Below are 20,692 nucleotides of genomic sequence, written 5' to 3'. Positions count from 1 at the left end.
AACTGGAATAGAATTCCGGAAAGCTTTGGAAAGCAATGAATGGTTCCAGAAAAATAGACATGTGTGCACAATTAAAGATGGACTGCCTTGGGTGGGGGAGAAGCTATATATACCTGCCACCCAGAGAATCAATTTCATGCAACTGTGCCATGATACAAAATCAGCAGGACATTTTGGGTTTGTAAAAACCTTACATTTAACTAAAAGGCAATTTTGGTGGCCATCCATGAAAAAAGACATAGAAAGCTATGTGGGCAGCTGTCAAACTTGCACGATGGCTAAGAGGCTGCAAGGGAAATCGCCAGGACTGCTACAACCGGTGGCGAACCCCTCAGCCCCATGGAAAGAAATAGCCATGGACTTTATTGTAGAACTACCAGAAAGTAATGGAAACACCGTAGTCTGGACTGTCACAGATCTGTTCTCTAAGCAAGTACATTTCATTCCTTGCCAAAAAATCCCGACTGCAAAAGCATTAGCGAAATTTTTCATACAGCATATTTACAGATTGCACGGGGCACCACAATGCATCATATCTGATAGAGGGGTGCAATTTACGTCAGCATTTTGGAAAGAATTTTTATCCCTTTTAGGAACCACCCAAGGACCAGTCAACATCCTCAGTCGGACGGATCGGCTGAACGATTGAACTCAGTAGTTGAACAATATTTAAGATGCTTTCCTAATTTCCAGCAGTCAAATTGGACGGACCTACTGCCTTTCACAGAAGTAGCATATAATAATGCAGTCCACTCTAGCACAGGTTACATTCCTTTTCAAGTAGCTACGGGTCAGAGCTTTAACCCAATGCCAGAACTAACCCCAAAGGAACCGGTCATTCCCGAGCTGAAGGAATGGATTACTCAATTACAAAACACCTGGCTAATAGTTCGGGAAGCATTACAAGCAGCTAGAAAAGCATACAAGACACAGGCAGACAGAAAAAGAACCGATCCCACACCTTTCAGGGTAGGAGAGATGGTTTATTTATCCACAAAATACCTCAAATCACTCCAACCCTGTAAGAAACTAGGTCCAAAATATATTGGTCCTTTTCCAATTAAAAGGATCATAAACCCAGTGAAAGTCAAATTAGAACTACCCCAAACCCTTAGACGGATACACCCAACCTTTCACTGCAGTCTAATAAAGAGAGAACAACAATCACCCCTACGAACAAGAACCCTCCCCCACCACCCCCAATCATGGTGGAGGGAGAACAACATTTTGAGGTGAAAGAAATCTTGGATTCCAGAAAACACCACAGAAAGATCCAATATTTAGTGGCATGGAAACACCTCCCTTCCTCGGAAAATGAGTGGGTTAATAAACACCATGTTAGAGCACCAAAGTTGCTCAAGAGAACATACAGAATATCCAAACAAACCGGGTTAACATTTATATATTTTTTCTCTTTTCTTCTTCCCGCAGATGGACCTATCCTTCTTTTGAAAGGAGAGCAGATTGTCAGAATCCATTGATATCACATTCATAAATGTATGGTTAAAATATTGTGCCTGCCGGGATTCTGCCATACTGGTAGAAGGAGGGGGGATTGTTTATTCAGTCTATCTGTAGCTGCTTTCAAAGAACCTTTGATCTGGGGGAACAAAGGGGGGGAAGTGATCTGTCTGTTGGGGCTGTAGGAAGAAGGCAATCAACAAAGGAATGCACGAAGTTCCTTTCTTCCCATGGAAGGACCTGACAACCAAATTGATGGGATCCTAACCAAATGGAGTTCTGAGGGGAGTGGGTTGAACTGGGAATGCTTATATAGATTTGAAATGTGACTCAAGACCAGATCCTGTCTCATATCTCCACAACCAATCTTATCCTTAGTAATTTTTTTCCTTTTGGACAACTCGGCTCCAAGAGTCCTTATTTCCTAAGATGTGGATAGGGGTGGGTCCTGACAGATGCACTGAAATTAGTATATCAGGAAGGCTTACTGACTACTGGAGAGACCAAACTGGCCTACAAGAAAGACAAAATGAAGAACAGAATGGAGGCATGGGAAGACAAAGCACTACATGACCAGTACATTAAAAAAATAGCTGGAAAAGAGCAGGAAAGTTGAAGAAAGAGACCAAGGGACTAATTCTGGCTGCACAAGACCAAGCCTTAAGGACAAATGCATACAAAGTCAAAATTGAGAAGACAGCAACAGACAGTAAGTGCTGCCTATGCAAAGAAGCTGAAGAAACAGTGGACCACCTGGTAAGCTGCTGCAAGAAGATCACACAGACTGACTACAAGCAGTGGCATGACAAAGTAGCAACAATGGTACATTGGAAATTCTGCAAGAAATATCATTTGCCTGCAAGCAAGAACTGGTGGGATCATTATTAGGCATATGTTGTTAGCCTACAATGTTGGGTTGAAAATATATTAACCATGATGTTATGTCTTTAAGATGTTAATTGGCCAATGGGTGTGTAAGTGTTCTCATGGCCATAAGAGGGAGCTAGTAACGTAGCTTCTCTCTCTCTCTGAATTCACTGCTCTCTACTATTACTGTTTTTGCTCTGTTACTGTGATAAACCTGAACTGTGTATTGACCTCTGGACCGGTAAGAAGACTTTGTATTTTGGATTACTTCTTGGACCGTTGCTATTGTGTATGACCTGGACTGTTTATTTTTGACTGTGCATTTTTGTTTTTACACCACCTCAAAAGTAAACTATTTTTTGCTTTTACAACTCAGTATACTCTTGTGTTTACTGTGTGACTCTTACTGCTCTCAGTACCCTTCCTTGTCTGTGCAACTCTTTGGTAGCACAAGGAGACCTCTGCACAACAAATTCCTTAACAATCATAAAATAGAGAAAGTCATAGAAAATGAAAATGTTAAATTGCTCTGGGACTTTAGAATTCAAACAGACAGACACCTGCTACACAACACCCCAGACTTAACAGTTGTTGATAAGAAAGACAAAAAAGTATGGATAGTGGATGTAACAATACCTGGAGACAGCAGAATAGAAGAGAAAGAACTGGACACAATAATAAAATACAAATACAAAGACTTGTAAATAGAAATAGAACGACTGTGGCAAAAACAAGCAAAGGTAGTACCAATAGTAATAGGCACCTTGGGCACAATCACAATCCTAAAACAACGAACACCATCGGCACTGACAATTTCACCATGAGTCAATTGCAAAAGGCAGCTTTACTCAGAACAGCTTACATCCTGCAACGATATCTGTAACACCATCAATCATCCAGATCTGCCTATCCCAGGTCCTTGGAAAGGACTCGATACATAGACAAAAATGTCAAATCCAGCCTGAACACCTGGCTGACTGTGTGATGAACCATAATAATAATGAGCCTAGAACCTCCTACAGTGGCCAGGATGGTGTTTGTTATCTCCTTTCAAGATCAGAGCATTTTCTTCATTTCAGATGTTTTAGCAATGCTTTTTAATTTTTGGTAATTAAAATTACAGCTATTTTGGATAGAAATGAGGAAGATGCAATCAAGATTAGTTTTTACACTAGGCAGCTGTGTGGTCAGTAAGGCTGCAATAAGCTTCAGATTAAATTTAGAAGAGGTCTTTCAAAACATGAATGGATGTGAACATACTGTAGTATCTGTCTGTGACTTATTAACACAACTGAATCATTTTACAGTATCCTGTAACTCAGACATGTAAAACACAAGGCCTGCGGGCCAGTTCCGGCCTGCGATTGGCCTATATTTGGCCTGTGGGCTGCCCGGAGTCAGCCATGGCCACCCAGGCTCTGGTGGGCCTGGGTGGCCATGGCACCGATGGGGATCCGGCTTTCCCTGCTTGGGATGGCTGTCTTTTGCCTGCTGGGCCTGGGCGTGCTCTACCAACTCTGTTCAGGCTTCCTAGCCAGCCGTTTTGCCTCCTTTGTAATGGGTGGGCCTGCCACTCCGAGCGGCCGCGGCCTAATGGACCTACTGTATGTGAGGTGCTGGTGGCCTCGGTGGTGGCGGCGGCCTGCAGCAGGGCTGAGGTGCGTTGGGTGCACGAGGGGAACATGCTCCATGCACGGGCCAAGGGCAACACCCGCAAGGGGGCCGAGGAGATGACCAGCGGCGACCTGCTTTCCAACCACAAACAAAAACAGACAGGGTAGAGTAGGCTTGTCCAATGGTCCGGACTACCTGCTGCCGCTGCTGCAACTGTGCCTGTTGCTTGGATGTGGTCACAGTGGGCTGCGGAGCTCCAGAGTGCACCGCCCTCTGTGTTGGGGGGGCTGATGATGTCCAGCAGCACCCTCCCGCCCCCCCCACCCACCAGAGACCCCTGGATCCCCAACCCCTCCGGCCCCCACAGGTGCTCCCCCGACGTGAGCGATGTTGAGGTGGCCACGCCCACCCAGCCGCGACTACCCAGTCAGCCATGACCACCCTGGCCATGCCCACCCAGTCAGCCATGCCCACTCGGCCCAGCAAGGGCAACCACAATGCTGATGCGGCCCTCAATAAAATTGACTTTGACACTCAATTTGCTGTAACTGCTGCAGGGAAGCTTCTACTTCACAATCCTGGAAGCTGATAGAGCTACTTTAATAAATTGCAGACAGATTCTATATTTGTGATCCTATGCCTTACAAACTGAATTGGAAGCACAGCAGAATGCTGATGACCAGAAGTTCAAATATCTGCATTTTTTAGACCATATTTAAATTATTAGAAACTATGATGGACTTGTAACAGAGATGAAACTTTGTTTCACTTTTACCTACAACTTGGTCAAGCAAGAAAGAATGAAAAGCCGTTGTTCCTTTAATTCATGGCTTTTCAACCGGTGGTACGTGTACTAGTGGTACGCGAGCACCTGACTGGTGGTACGCAGCGTCGCCTGCCTCCCCCGCCGCCTCCCCACTCCCACCCCCGCACTCCACTCCTTTCCAGCTCACTTGCTGCTGGAAATCATGCTGCTTGGCAGCGGCCTGCAGGTGTTCTGTACCAGCCTGCTACCGGCCTTGCAGAAAGGCAACCCCTGTACAAACGGCAGAGGCTGGAAAGCGTCTGTGGCTGGAAAACGTCTGCCAAGTTTATTACACAAACAAACAACAAAACATGAAACAAGATACCGGAGCTTTGATCCTCAAACGGAGCGGTTGCTTTCAGCAACCAGCCCTTCCCCAAACACTCCCTTTATTAGAGTTCAGGGCGTGGCCTCCCTGTGCCTCCTTCCGAGGAGTCCCACAGCCTTTCTCTGCTTGCTCCTGCTTGACTGCCTCCTGCGTCGGGCGTCCTTGAACAGGGCCAGCTGTGGGTCATCATCATCCGCACTGTCGGGCTCGCGCAGCTGAGAAGAGGGGCCTGGCTGGGGGCTCTGCGAAGCCTCCAAGCCATCATCAGCAAGTTCGTCTTCAACACCCTCCTCCTCCCCCTCGTCTGAGTCATCCGAGTCATCCGACCCGGCTGCCGGACCCACAGGCTGACCCTGAATCACAACAGCAGGAACCCTACAGAGGGTGCGCACAGGCGCAGAGAGAGACCCCGCCCTCCCCAGGGACTTGTTGTGCAGCAACCGGATTGACTTCTGATCAGCACTTCTTCGGGGCACACATGGCCGGGAAGGCGCGTCGGAGTCCCAGGTACCGGTAAGGCGATCGGCCCGCTCCTCCCCCATTGCCTGCCAGCCCCGGGAGAGCCCCGCGTGAGTGCTTCGCCAGCCGCCGAACCCTGCCTTTTGAGCAGGAGCGGCCTTGCCCTGCTTGCCCTTGGCCGCCTCCACGGGTGCTGCTCTAGCACGGAGAGGGCAAGGCCGGTCCCCATTTGGCCTGCCATCCCCGGGAGAGCCCCGCACAAGCGCCTCGCTGACCACTGAACCCTGCCTTTTGAGCAGGAGCGGCTGTCGAGCCCTGGGCTCGACAATCAACTGGGTTTGGGGGGGGAATCCGTGCAGCATCCCAGCTACCTGGCCTGCCAGCCGCTCATTGCTCCGCCAATCAGCTGGGAGGCTGAGACTCCGGATTTAAGCCGCCAACAGAGCGCACCACAGGGAAGACGCGCCAAAGCTCGCCCCGGAAACTCCGCTGCTGGAAGCCTGCTTGCAAAAAGCGGGGCAGGCGGCAGCAGCTGCTCACAGCGCCAGGCAAGAGCAAGCAGGAAAAGGCCGCTATGAAGCCCCGGGCTCAACAATCAACCGGTTGTGGAGGGGGGGAAAATCTGTGCAGCAACCCGGCTACCTGGCCTGCCAGCCGCTTGTTGCTCCTCCGATAAGCTGGAAGGCTGAGACTCCAGATTTGAGCTGCCGACAGAGCGCAGTGCAGGGAAGACGCACCAAAGCCAGCCGCTCATTGCTCTGCCGATCAGCTGGTTTGCTGCGCAGATTCCTCCCCCCACACCCACCGAGTTGATTGTCAAGCCCGGGGCTTGATAGTGGCCTTGCATTGCTTGCTTTTGGCCAGCACTGTGAGCAGCTGCCGCCGTCCGTCCCACTTTTTGCAAGAGGAGAAAGATCAACACTTTTCAAGTTTTCACCTTGGGTGTCAAGAAGTATAGACTGCAGACTGAAATTAAAATAGTTACAACTACAGGTAGTCCTCGACTTACAACAGTTTAGTTAGTTACAACGGCACTGAAAAAGTGACTTATGACCATTTTTCACTCTTATGACCGTTGTAGCATCTCCACGGTTGCGTGAATAAAATCTGGATGCTTGGCAACTGACACATATTTATGATGGTTGCAGTGTCCCGGGGTCATGTGATCACCTTTTGCATCCTTCTGACAAGCAAAGTCAATGGGAAAGCCAGATTCACTTAACAACTGCATTACTAACAACTACAGTGATTCACTTAACAATTGTGGCAAGAAAGGTCATGAAATGGGGTAAATTCACTTAACTGTCTCAATTAGCAACATAAGCTTTGGGCTCAATTGTGTTGTATGTCGAGGACTACCTGTACTGTTATCTGAGGCACTTGCACACTAAATATGCAAACAAATTAGCTTCCAAACCATTCCAGCTGTGACTTGACATAATTTAAAAAACATACTCTCATATGAGTTCTTTTGTTAACAGATTTACTGCAAATTTACTCTTTATTGCAATTAAATTAAAACTCACTCGTTCTACCTTACTATCTACCTACCATAGCACTGACTGAACACAAGTTTCTGACATACTGATTTGTGTGCAAATAATTCTTGAACTGGTCATGAATTGATCATGCTCAACCCAGCAAAATTTAAGGCTATGGGGACATGGACAATTGTTCCCTTCTTACCTCCTTTCAGTCTTCCCAGATTCAATGATGGCAACGTCAAATGAAGCTGAAGTTGAGTAATGTGGTGCTGAATATTTGGCTCCAAATATTAATACTACACAACATTTCTACAGGAAATCATAATTCAGGACTTCCAGTGAAGATGGCTGACTGACCAGTCCAGGGGAAAGCTCTGTGAAAGGGAGTTTTCTCTGGAGTGAAGCTGGAAGCTGGTTCAGCGCAGGAACCGGAGCCATCACATGGAGGGGGGTGCATGAATCCCCAGAGGTGTCCAGAGAGCCAGAGGGTTGAGGAAGATGTAGTCCTGGGTCTGTCTGGGGTGCAGTCAACCAGATGGTCAGCTGCCTGCACTAGCAGAAGCAGAGGAGGATCAGCTGCTGATGATTAGCATCGATGAGCGGCAACAGGTTACCTCTAATGAGGAACAGCTGACACCCCCCACCTGATCCACTGGCACAAAGAGCAGAGCATAGGGAAGCACAGAGGAGGTTGGTGAGGCTTCTTGTGAGGAAGCAGCCTCGCCCCTCCTAATAAGAAATGCTGGGCTTAGGGTGATTTAGCCAGGCATGGGGGAAGGTGCATTTGTTGGAAACAACCGTTTGCTTCTGCAATGCACTCTCTTCAACTTTGTGAACTTTAGACCTTGCTTTGTAGATAGGACCTTGCTTTGGCTTTGTGGACTTTGGACCTTGTTCTTGTCCCGTGGATTTCAGACCTTGCTCTTGCCTTGTGGATTTTGGACTTCATTATTGTCTGGTGGATTTTGGACCCTGCTCTGTGGACTTTGAACTTTGAACTTTGTCCTTGCCTTGTAGAATTCCAAACCTTGCTCTTGTGGATATTGGACCTTGTCCTTGGGACTGTGCTGTTGTGGATTGGGGGAGTCTGTCTCAGGGAAATTGGGGCTGAACTTTACCATCATAACTGTGGAACAGTTTGGGGGCTGTCAGGTTGCTTTGGGGAACTGCTTGATTCACGTACAATTGTGCAATAAACTTACTATACTAGCACCTGCTCCCACTTGTGTGACTTGGGTCAGAACAGAAGCTTTTTCAACTTACTAACAAGGGAACTGTGTTCCCTTAGTTTTTATGACTCTCCTGGGTTAGGTAGAGTCTTAGAATCACCTTACAAGATCCTACATACAAAGTCTACAGGAAGACTCGGGGAGCTGGGGGATGGGGCTGCAATCACTTCGCTGTTGAAAGAGCAGTCATTTTGGAATTTATTTTTCAGACAATAAGTTGCGCCTTTCACTTCTTAAACACTTTATTGGATTATCTTTATTAAGCTAAAAGAAGCTCTTTTCAGTTACAGCCTGTAAATTCTTTTAAACAAAGAGATTTTATTTGGTCCTGTTTCTATTGGGATATTGCTTGTGGTTTTTATGCTTGATATAGAAAAAAAGAGATTTAGAATTTTGGTTTGAAGATTTAATATCTGTAAGTTATAGAATTGGCTTGTAATAAATATAGGTAATGTAAAAAGTTAAGCTTATAACTGTATTAGTATTTTTGTCAACTTCTGAAATAAACCTGGCTGAAGCCATCTTTGTTGTTCTGAGTTGGAACGCCTTCAGCTACCAACCCCCTATGACAGTGACAACGAAAACGAGAACGATCTGACTGTAAGCCAAGCCATCCTTCCCTTCCCCATCTCCGCTAAACGTAAAGTGCCTAAGACGGATCCAAACAGAATTAGACGTCCTGATAGATTCAGGCTGCACCCGATGCCTAATCAACCTCCAAACAGTGCTTAAACTGGGTATCCAAGCCAAACAATTGCCCCTGGCCATGAAATTTGAACAGGTCGATGGGTCATTAATTGGAGGATCACCTGCAACACACCTCATCGAACCAGTACGACTAGAAATGGCACAGCATTGGGAAATTATCCAGTTTGTGGTAATCCCAAAAATGACCAAAACTGTAATCCTGGGGTTGGCTTGGCTTGATAATTGGCAACCTACCATATGGTGGAAAAATGGGGTGAGAACCATGAGATTAGGATAGGGCCCTCTCCCTCCTACATACTATGGTCAGGAAAGGGAAGCCACCTCCATTGAAGCCGGACATGGACCGATTGACCCTTTGAAAATTGCAACTGAGCGGTTGCCCGAGGTCCAACTCATTCCTAAGGAATACCGAGATCTGGCCGAAGTGTTCAGTGAGAAAGAATGTGATGTGCGCCCCCCTCACCTGATTGTGTGATAAGAGTTCCTGCCAGAAGCGAAACTCCCTAAGCCAAAAATGTATTCCATGACCCCCAGAGAGATGAACAAACTAAGAGAGTACATTGACAAAAACCTGGGTAGGGGTTTCATCCAGCCAGCTAAATCACCCATGGCTGCCCCTGTGTTATTCAGAGAAAAAAGACAGGACACTGAGATTGTGCGTGGATTTCAAAGGCTTAAACGTTGTCAGCATGGAAAACATGTACCCACTCCCACTGATGAAGGACATGTTAGCTCACCTAGCTAAAGGGAAGATTTTCACTAAAGCTGGATCTGTGGGAAGCTTACTACCGAGTAAGAATTAAGGAGGGAGATGAATGGAAAACTGCCTTTAATAGCCCGCTGAGGAGTTTCCAATTCAAAGTGATGCCCTTTGGGCTCCAGGGAGCTCCAGCCATGTTTATGCAGCTGATAAATAAGGTGTTACATGACCACCTATGCAAGGGAGTCCTAGTTTACGCTGACAACATCCTCATCTTTACAGAAACAATGGAGGAACGTGTCAGATTGGTTTGCAAAGTACTCAAAAATTATTAAAAGCAAACCTTTATGCCAAGCTATCTAAATGTGAGTTCCTAGGATACCAAATCTCGAACGAAGGTGTGGAGATGGACCCAGGAAAGGTCAAAGCCGTTCTCGAATGGCAACTCCCTCAGACTCGCAAACAGCTACAGAGCTTTTGGGGGTTCACTTTTACCGGCAATTCATTCCCTCCTTTGCTAAAATAGCCGTACCGATTACTGAACTTTTGAAAACGGGTAAAGGGGGGGCAAAACCCCATCCCAATCAACCTTTAAATTGGACTATGGAATGCCAAGCACCATTTGAAGAGCTCAAAAAACTGTTCGCAGGAGAACCAGTCCTCAAACATCCTAACCCTGAGGATCAGTTCATCATTCAAGTGGATGCTAGAGATGTTGCAGTGGGTTCAGTTCTTCTTCAGAAAAACAACAAGGGAGAGCTGCAACCGTGCACTTACACCTCCAAGAAAGTCACCGACAGGCTGTATGGGAGAACAAAGCATTTGCTGAGTGATGGGCATTGCTAACCTGGTGCCATTTCCTAGAAGGGAGTAAGATACCATTTGAAGTGTGGACTGACCATAAGAACCTTGAGGCACTTAGAACCCCTCAGAAGTTATCCCCCAAGCAGATTCAATGGATGCAATATTTCAATTGTTTTAACTTCTCTCTAAAGTACATACCTAGAGGGAAGAACATCCTAGCTGACGCCTTGTCAAGAATGCCACAAAACAAGAGCCATCGCGAGGAAGTGGTCAATGCTATCATCCCCTCACCACAAAAAGCCTGTCAAGTCAGCACAAGATAACAAGTTCAAAAACAATCCACCGCCCCCAACAGCAGCTTAACTCAGAAACTTAGAACCGAACTGAAATCTGACCCCAGTGTCAAGCTTCTACTCTATGGTCTTTAGGACCACTACATGCTTCTAACTTGCCAACAGTGCAGGAGGGAGAGAGGGGAGAGTTTTGAATCCACAGGTGTCCTTATTACTATGAGAGCTGGAGCTGTTGAAGAGTTTCTTCTTATAATGATTACTGAACGATGTATTGGACAATGTGACCTGAACCTGTCAGAGAGTGGAGGGAAAGTTCCATCCTTTTAATTAACTGCTTCCCGCCATTTCCTCAGAACTAGCTGTCAGAATCCATTTATATTTCATTTCTAACTATCTCCTCTGAGCTAAAACCAAATCTCACCTTCCCCTGGATTCTGCCATATTCCCAAGGGGGAGAGGGGATAGGCATGCGGGCTTTATTGCTTTCACTTCCTCCATTAAATGCAACCTTTTGTTTATTCGCCTTCATGTCTGCTATCCATTATAATGTAACAAATTGCTTTCTATAATATGCATCTCTCTGAACTTTTTCTCCCTTACCGGGCAACTAGGCAAAGGGGTGGGGGGAAGAGACACAAACCTCCGGGATCTGGTTTATTTCTCCAAAGGAGGTGTGAAGAGCTGTGGAATGATCGTGCTGCAAACAGAACCGGATTGATGTTATCTTTCCTTTCCCACAATGGACTTACCACCTGGAGATTGGCTGGTCTGGAACTGCTCGGATGAACTGTGGGGTGAGGTTTGCTTGGGGACACTTTAAAAATATCGATCTGTAAGGGAATCCCTCAGATCCTGTCTATTATGCCTGCTATCTCTTAATCTTAGTAAAAGTTCCAGCTTGGAAGAAACTGTCTCCAAGAGTTCTGCTTTCTTAAGATGTGAGTTGAAGTAGGTCCTGACACTAGCTTTCCTTTAACCCTGCCGGTTTGTATCTGCTCAATAAAGTATACATTAGAGAATGCAATGGCTCTGGTGTTTTGCTTTGGTTGGGCTTTTCAGCCAGAGGTTGACACATGTGGTTTGAGGAAACTTCAAACCTCGGAGTTCTGATTTATTTGGTTTCATTAGTCGGAACCTTGACAATTTTACTGTATTGGAAATGGTCAGAAATCAACCTTTTGTTTTTTCTTTTTCTTTTTTCCCCCCTAAATCTTGCACAACCCTTTTTCCTTAATTTTTATGTTATAATAAACTTCAATAAAATACTTTTAAGAAAGGAAATCATAATTCAAACTCACCCAAGTTGCCAGGTTTTTGATCATAATTCTGACAACTGATAGCATTAAGTTCTGAACTCACTGCAAGTCTGAAGTTTTCCACCAATCAACATCTTTGGAGATTAAGAAGTAACTGTGTCTGAGAGTCTCCTCTACATCTAGGTTTTTTTCTTTGCTATCAAAATATAGCTAAAATGATGTGTTCAGGATACCCAAGGCAGATTACATAAGAATAGTTTTCTTTTCTTGGATATTGTGAGTGGAAGAGCACAAAGCACAGTGCCAGTTGCTGCTTTCTACTATAATCTTTAAATGTAATTTTTCCATTCCCACTGATAACATAACAAAACCAACAAACCACTGAATACGACAGCAGTTTATACCACCACCACCAACAACAAAAATAGAAAACAAACACAAGAGATTAGAAAGGACCAGACGCCAAGGCTGTTATAAACACTCTTACAAGCTACTGTAAACCATTATTGTAAGAGGAAATACACAACAATTTTATATGAGTAAAGAGAATAAGAGTAAAAAATAGTAAGTGCACATCCATACTTCAATACGTAGGCATTAAAAAAACGCCCGACATCTGCCTGAAATGTGATATTAAGATTACTGGGGCCATTATTTATTTTATAAATAATATTGGATATAACCCAGGCCATAAATAAACATGCCAACATCCTACAAAATCAAAAAAACATAGGACTATTGCATGTCACTGGCAAATTCTATATACCACAAGAGATATTGCAAATTAATGTCAGCATAGAGTCAAATGTTGTAAACCACCAGGAATCATTTTCACTGAATTCAGTGGTATTAATAGAACAATAATCCGATGGCCTAGACTTGACCTTTCTATACATTTGTTAATAAACTATAGAATATGCAAAGTTTTACATTGCTGGCAATCAAAGCTTTACCCTGGAACAAGGCTGACCGACAAAAGTAGCAGAAACTTGTACTGCTGATCAGTTCTCTAACACATTCAGAATTTCAAAAAGCAATCTAGATCTGGAGTCAGTCCTTTTTTAAAAAAAATGTATTATACAATACTCCATAATGCCCAACTGAAGATAACTTTAAAATCATAAGAGCTCTATTTGTAAGCTGCCCAGAATCACCAAGAGTGAGTTGTACAGCCATATAAATTTTCTTAAATTAATAAATATTAGCAATATAATTATTTAAATGTTCTATGCTACAGTTATGAAAAACACTAAAAGATGGAGCCCAAGGTTTCACAATAACTAGCAGATTGAGAATGGATTTTACCACTCCAATATCCTCCATTTGCTAGGAGAATACTTTTCTTTCTTTTATACTGGAAAACACTTGCTTTATTTGGGCATACTAGTAAATACTTGCAGTAAAAAGGTGGCTGTAATAATTGCAACTGAAATAGACCAACAGCCTCACATCTCACATACAATTTCTGTTTAAAATAAGTAAATACAATTCTTAGAATTTATGGGATTGTACTGTTAGAAGGCAAAAGCCTCCATGACACCTTGTAGCCAGACCACACACTAATCTTGGCCATGCCTGACCCCAGGAAACCCCAGGTCACAAAACAAAGAACCATTTGAGCCTTTATGCCAAGTTTGAAACTTTGAATGAAACTGATAGGAAGTTGGTAGACACTGGTAACTTAATCAAAACCATTAGAAATGCCCCCAGGATATGGAAATCCTTTACACATACAAGATTCCCCAAACCTGGACGCAAGGTCAACACCAGGGCACATAGAGGATGAAACTGGTCAAAGGTTACAGTCCATTCAAGTAAACATTCCTTTCAGGTATATAAAAAATGATCCCTTCCTCTGTGTAACTGCCACCTCCAGCAGCAATGTTAAGCCAGTTAATAAAGTAAATAAGTGGAAAACCCCACAAGCTAAGCAGGGTGCCTAACCACCAAGTGCCTCCTTTTGGCTATCCAGCTAATTGCAGTTTCCAATAATTCCGAGAGGGCAAGTCCTATCCCTGGGAGGATCAAAGAAAATGTTTCTCTATAAAGGTAACCATCTCAAACCTGTAAGTTGTTGCAACCTTCAATTGATGTACTGCACATTATGCTTTTGAAATAAACTCTGCCTCTGCTCCAAGCAACTCACCCTGTGTATTCTTTAGATCACAGCTTTTCAACCGGTGGTACATGTACCACCTGTGGTACATTGGCACCTGGCAGGTGGTACGTGACCATCCTAGAGAAGTGGTAGTGGGGGAGAGGAATGAGCTGAACTGGCGGCAGCATCGCACAAGCCTGAGTGAGAGACGGCTGGAGCTGCAGGGCTGTCAGGGCTCAGCAAAAGCACCAGGATCAGCGCCGGGCTCCAGCTGATCGGTGCTTTTCCGGGGCTGTCAGGGCTCAGCGGAAGCGCCAGGATCAGCACCACTTTCCAGCTGATTGGCCCTTCTTCGGGGCTCAGCTGGAGCCCTGCTCCTACTCTGCAGAGGGCAGATCCCTGTCATTCCCAGCCTGACAGGTGTCTTCCTGCTGCACCGTTGCAGACAAAGGGGGGCTCCAGTGAGGAGGAGGTGGAGGAAGAGGATTGAAGCAAGCTTAGCAAAACAAACGTCATTCGTGGGTAACCTCCCAGCACGACAGAAGTGACCAAAACCTGCTGTATCCACCCAGCAGACGGGGGGGGGGGAATAAAAACCAAACACACACACCCCACACACACACTGCCAATCCTCAACAGAAATGCTCGCAACAATGAAAACCTTGGGCAGGAGGAAGAGCGCAGCCAGGTGGGCAGGCAGGTGTCTTCCTCGGCTGTGGCTTGGGCGGGGGGAGAAAGGGGTCAGCTTCACCCTCCCAAACACTGCCCTCTTACCAAAGCAGGATGAAAACTCAAAAAAACGACAAAGGAAAACGATTAAAACAGAAGAGTGTCTCAAGATGGTTTGCTTCCCCACTACCTTCTAACAATTTAAATATGCAAAGACCACAAAGGAAAAAACTTGGCTTTCTTTCATTGTAATTCAGAAGGGAAGAACGGGAGGATTTGGGGGGCGGGTTTGTTTGTTTCAAAGGAAGGGACAGAAGGGATTTTGGTCTGTGGGGGGCGCAGCAGGCAAACAGTGATGGCGTGTGGCTTCTGGTGCTGGGGGGGGGTCTTTTTAAAAGAGCAAAATGAGGCAAAAAATAAAAATCGCCCACTGCATCCCCAAGAGGGGGATGCGGATGTGATCTTTTTTTTCTTGTTCAGAAGAGACAGTCTTCAGTTTTAACCATTTTTCCTGGTTGTTTTTTGGAGTTTTCATCCTGCTTTCGTGAGAGGGTAGCGTTTGGGAGGGTGTGAAGCTGCCCCCTCCTCCCCCAAGCCACAAGCTGAGCAAGACGCCCGCCTGCCTGCGCCCTTCCCCCTGTCCGAGGTTTCCGTTGTCGTGAGCATTTCTGTTGAGAATTGGCAGGGGGGGTGGGCTGTTTGGTTTTTATTCCCGTCCCCCCCAGTCTGCTGGGTGGTTGCAGCAGGTTTTGGTCACTTCTGTCGTGCTAGGTGTTTACCCATGAAGCACTTTTTTTTGGGGGGGATCCCCACTCCGGTTGCTAAACTTGCTTAAACCCTCTTCCTCCTCCTTCTCATTGGAGCCTCCCTTTGTCTGCAATGGTGGGGCAGGAAGAACCCTGCCGTGCCGGGGATAATGGAGATCTGCCCTCTGCAGAGTAGGGGCACGGTTACTATGCTCCCTGTCAATCAGGTTTGATTTCCTTTCTTTGCCCCCCCCCTCCCTGCCTCCCCTGCTTGTAGCTGCCTCTGAGCCGCTCATTTTTGGGAGTTGCCGGCATCTCTTTCTCCTGAGCCCCTCGTGCTGGGTAACTGTTGCCACCCAAGAGCTGTTTTAAAGTTAGGGAATCTTTGGGGGATAGCCAACTAGCACCCCAACATGCCCCCCATGCCCCCACTTCAAGTGCAGAAGCCACACACACCCCCTCCAAAGCCCCTGTAATCACCTATCAGCTTGAGTCAACCAGAAGGAGAGAAGGGGATAGAACAGTGCAAAGATTAATGTCACAGAAACAGGCACAAGTTTCCTAATTTAAGTGTGGTAAGTGGGTGTACAGATAGTCCTCAACCTACAACCACAATTCAGCCCAAAATTTATGTTGCTAAGTGAGAAATTTGTTAAATGAGTTTTGTCCCATTTTATGACTTTTTTTTGCCACATTTGTTAAGTGAATTACTGCAGTTGTTAAATTAGTAACACGGTTGTTAAGTGAATCTGGCTTCCTCCATGGACTTCGCTTGTCAGAAGGTCACACAAGGGGATCACGTGACCCTGGGACACTGTGACCATCATAAATATGAATCAGTTGCCGAGGATCTGAATGTAAATCACAAGACCCTGGGGATGCTGCAGCAGTGATAAGTGTGAAAAATGGTCATAAGTCACATTTTTCAGTGCTGTTGTAACTTCGAACAGTCACTAAGTGAACTGTTGTAAGTCAAGGACTACCTGTACTTTATCACTTTTTTCCTTTATTTTTTTGGGGTCATCAGGTTTTTGACACCTTGCTAGGCGACATGGTACTCGGATATTGCCATATCCTAAAAGTGGTACAATGGGTGAAAAGGTTGAAAAGCCCTGCTTTAGATGGCCCCACCTGGATTCCAACCTAGGGACTTTCTTCTAACACAATGGTCATAGAAGTACAGTAAATGCATATGCATTTGGACAAGCTATTCTTTGTAATACACATTTTTTAAAAAAGAAAGGCACTCACTTTTTAATTTCACGGAGCAACATTCGAATGAGGACAGCCTGTAAGGGCTCAATCATTAATCTCCTCCACATATCAAGTGCTAGCTGTCATGGTACAATAGAAAACAAGTCAATAACAGAACTGTCATTTCATTCATTCTTATTTTTAAAAAGATGCTTGGTCCTAAAGGCTCCAAAAACAGAGGAATAAACTGAAAGGGTACTAAATAGCCAATAAGCATAACAATTCCTCCTCTTATGAAGGAGATCTTCAGCAACTGAATTTCTACCAAATCTAAAACTGGCTACCTATCATTTCAAAAGATGTAATGGAGGAATGTTTCCTTGTGCTTTTATCTACCCCACAAATTACTCTTGGTTGAAACCAGTGAAAAATTATGCTAATTCCAGGGCTGTCCCAAATTGCATCTAATATCCAGGAATAAGTAGCACTTTGGAACTGAAGAATTATTTCTCTGTCCTTGGAAAAACAGACATGATAAAATTTCAGTGTTTAAACAAATTAAGTAGAGTTTAGCAAAAACTGAATTCTAGTACTTTATTAACCATTCCAAACAGTAAGTAATAGAAATATATATTATAGAACCACCAGCAGTTCCAGTTCCTTGATAAAAGTAAATGTACTATACATAGTTTTGAAAGACAGTTTAGCTCCCATTCACACTTCTATGGAGGGAGGGGGTGGACATGTAAGTTTTAAATGCACTCAAAAGGAAACTTTTGGAGTGCTCCCAAATGGAAATTAATTTATTGATGCACGAGGTAAAGATTTTATTTAAAATACATGATTTAAGAGTTTAATGAAAGGAATATTAACATTGTAGAAGAAATAATTAAGCACCCCTTGGTTCATTTTTACTTTCAACAAAAGAATTAAAAACAAAATTAAACACTTATTTAAAAATCTTAAACAGGAGCAGTTAAAGGTTACTTATTTGGGGAACTGCTATTTCTCATATCTGTCTATCAGCCCTTTGAGGTACTGTATGCAAGATCAATAAACAGGCATGGCAGGGACTCTAGGAATGTTTTTTTATTGTAGCAGACTAACCGAATCATTAAAGCCTATTAGATTCCTCTCTGCCACATCTTATACCAAACAAAATCAAGGCAGAGTAATTTTTGAGTTTTTTTCTCATACTTTCCTCTTTCTCAAGATTAATAATCTTTTTCAAAGAATCTCCCCTTAACCATTTGATCATTCCTTCTCCATTTTTGAAGGCCATGTTTAGATCCCTCACAGCAGGGGTCCCCAACCCCCAGTCCATGAACCAGTACCAGGCCGTGGCATGCCAGCAACCGATCCGCACAAACAACCAAAGCCCCATCCGTGGGATGCAGGCAGCACACAAACCCACACACTCTCCAGTCCGTGGAAAAACTTTTCTCCAGAGAATCGGTCCCTAGTGCCCAAAAAGTTGGGGACCTCTGTCTTACAGTCTATGTGTTGTACATATATCTCTGACACAACTCTCACCATAAATACGTATTGACAAGTACTACATCTTTGGCTGATTTTGGGCCCTTGGAAATCAGTGTAACTTAGTCTTGACTTAAATCTCATTGATTGCAATGGAATCCTATCTATTACTTTTTATTCATGAATTATTCCTGACTCTATCTTCAACTAATTCCACTTGACTTTTATTTCATAGGAAAAAAAACAAGAACAAATAACCATTCACAGTTTACTGGTAGAAATGTGATATAGATAGGTAAACAGACCTTACTGTTTTCTTCAGGATAATAAGCAAAAATATAGGCTAGGCTTAAGTACCCCTACAGTATTTATAAAGTGATGTTTCTCAACCTTAGCCACAGCAATTTCAATTCCTCTGAATAGGTAAATCGAAGGCTAGTTAAAAGCCAATAATAGCTGCAAGTGTTTTCTGGTGAACATTCAGGAAAATAATAAAAGCTTTGTTTTACTGATCCAACAAAATAGACATGATTTTGAAAAGACAGAAATCGCCTTAATGGACAATTAGACAGTCACAAAATATGTCCTTTATAGTTAGCTCTCTAAAGTTCTTTTCCATACTACTTACCTCTCCAATCTCCATCAATGGGTCACTCATATCCACACCTCTATAACCATATTGAAGATCAGCTTCAGTCAATTTGTTCTTTTTAATAAACTGTGTATTGAGGTATCTGTGAAAAACCCAACACATTTCTTATCATATTTTTTTAATTGAAAAGTTTTACAAAATTAAAAAAACATATAAATTGAACCCCCCTCCCCCTCCCCTCACCCCTCCCCCCCAGACTTCCCAAAGCAGAATACAGGGTATTGTGTATAACAATCTTATACAAACATATGCTAAATATCTATTAAAACATTAACAAACCTTCCACTCTTTAACTCCCTTATAACCAAACTATAATAACTATAATAACACATCTTTTTAATTACTAAAAATTATTCATAAGCTATTTGAAACTTTTTACTCCCATATTTATTTTGAATATAATCAATCCATCTTCTCCATTCCAAAATATATTTTTCTTGTGATTGCTCTTTCAAATATGCTGAAACTTTTGCCATTTCAGCCATGTCCATTACTTTAAATGTCCATTGTTCTATCGTAGGTAAATCTTCTTTCTTCCAATATTGCGCCACCAGAAGTCTGGCTGCAGTTATTAAATGTAACATCAATTTGGTTTCTATAGCAGAACAGTCCAAAATAATACTCAGTAAAAATAACTGTGGAGTAAATCTTATCTTTTTCTTAAAAACTTTCTGAAGAATCCACCATATTTTTATCCAAAAGGCTTTAACATTTTTACATGTCCACCATATATGATAATAAGTTGCCTCTTCACTACCACATCTCCAACACTTAGGTGGTTGATCTGGATACATACATGCTATTTTTTAGGATCTAAATGCCATCTATAAAACATTTTATAAAAATTCTCTCTTAAGTTTTGCGCTTGTGTAAATTTTACATTTCTAACCCAATTTTTTCCCCAAGTGTCCATCATTATAGGTTCTTGAATATTCTGAGCCCATTTTATCATACAATCTTTAACTATTTGTTCTTTTTAATAAACTGTGTATTGAGGTATCTGTGAAAAAACCCAATACATTTCTTATAGTATATTTTTTAAAACTGTTCTATGGAAGAAAAAAAGTCAGGAAACACAGAGCATTATTGTTTTACATTTTTAGACCCAAGTAATATGTATGCATGTAAGATAATAAATTACTAACACATCCCAAGCTTGGTTGGTGGTCAGTTTTGGCCAAATTACTGGAGAAATCAGTTGGCAGAGAGAGCAAAATACAAACTTACAATATTTATTTATTTTTTTTTATTTTAATCCCATTTATATCCCGCCCTTCTCCGAAGACTCAGGGCGGCTTACAATTTAAGCACAAATCAATGTGCTTAGCAATAGCCTTCATTCTATGTATATGCCTGCTTATTAGGGCTTTCGCCCCCCCCCAAGCGGCATTATTACAAAGTCAGCTTAATTGCCCCCAACAATCTGGGTCCTCATTTTACCTACCTCGGAAGGATGGAAGGCTGAGTCAACCTTGAGCCTGGTGGGACTCGAACCTGCACTAATTGCAGGCAGCTGGTGTTACTTAAGGAGGCATTAGCCCACTGCTCCACCAAGGCTCTCAATATCTGACAACCTTGGTCTTTCAGTCCAATCACTGTGGCTGTATTCCTAATTAAGGTTTCCCACAGATAAACTGACCTCCATACTGAACACTCAGCGGCAGGGGGACTGCCCTGATGGACATGTGATGATGTAAAAAGTTCTCAAGTTTAAAGATGTTTTAAGGCAAACTGTCATGTAGACTGTCAGGGAGTGACCTAGAAGTTTCCTGCCTATTTTAAGACACCCAAGAGCAGACACATCTGCCTATTGATGAAAATAAATAAAAGGGCAGAAGTGTTAGTCAGT

General features: G+C 43.6%; 1 protein-coding gene across 2 annotated transcripts in view; it reads right to left on the bottom strand.

Annotated features, from left to right (window-relative positions):
• The window catches only part of LOC308676579 (cullin-2-like), a 241,109-nt gene that overhangs the window by 137,904 nt on the left and 82,513 nt on the right, over positions 1-20,692 (bottom strand). The window contains exons 1-2 of one of the 2 annotated variants that reach the window (XM_081342457.1): positions 18,820-18,898; positions 16,773-16,855 (exon numbers count right to left, since the gene is read on the bottom strand). The exons of the other annotated variant lie outside the window; for it this stretch is intronic. Coding sequence (XP_081198583.1) covers positions 16,773-16,855; positions 18,820-18,849 — 113 coding nt within the window. The 5' untranslated portion in view covers positions 18,850-18,898. Of the gene's footprint in view, positions 1-16,772; positions 16,856-18,819; positions 18,899-20,692 lie in introns of those variants that run through there. 2 annotated transcript variants of the gene reach the window in all.

Source organism: Vipera berus, assembly GCF_964194415.1.
Source record: "Vipera berus genome assembly, chromosome: W".
Taxonomy (NCBI): domain Eukaryota; kingdom Metazoa; phylum Chordata; class Lepidosauria; order Squamata; family Viperidae; genus Vipera; species Vipera berus.
This window is presented reverse-complemented; position numbering and strand designations above follow the sequence as displayed.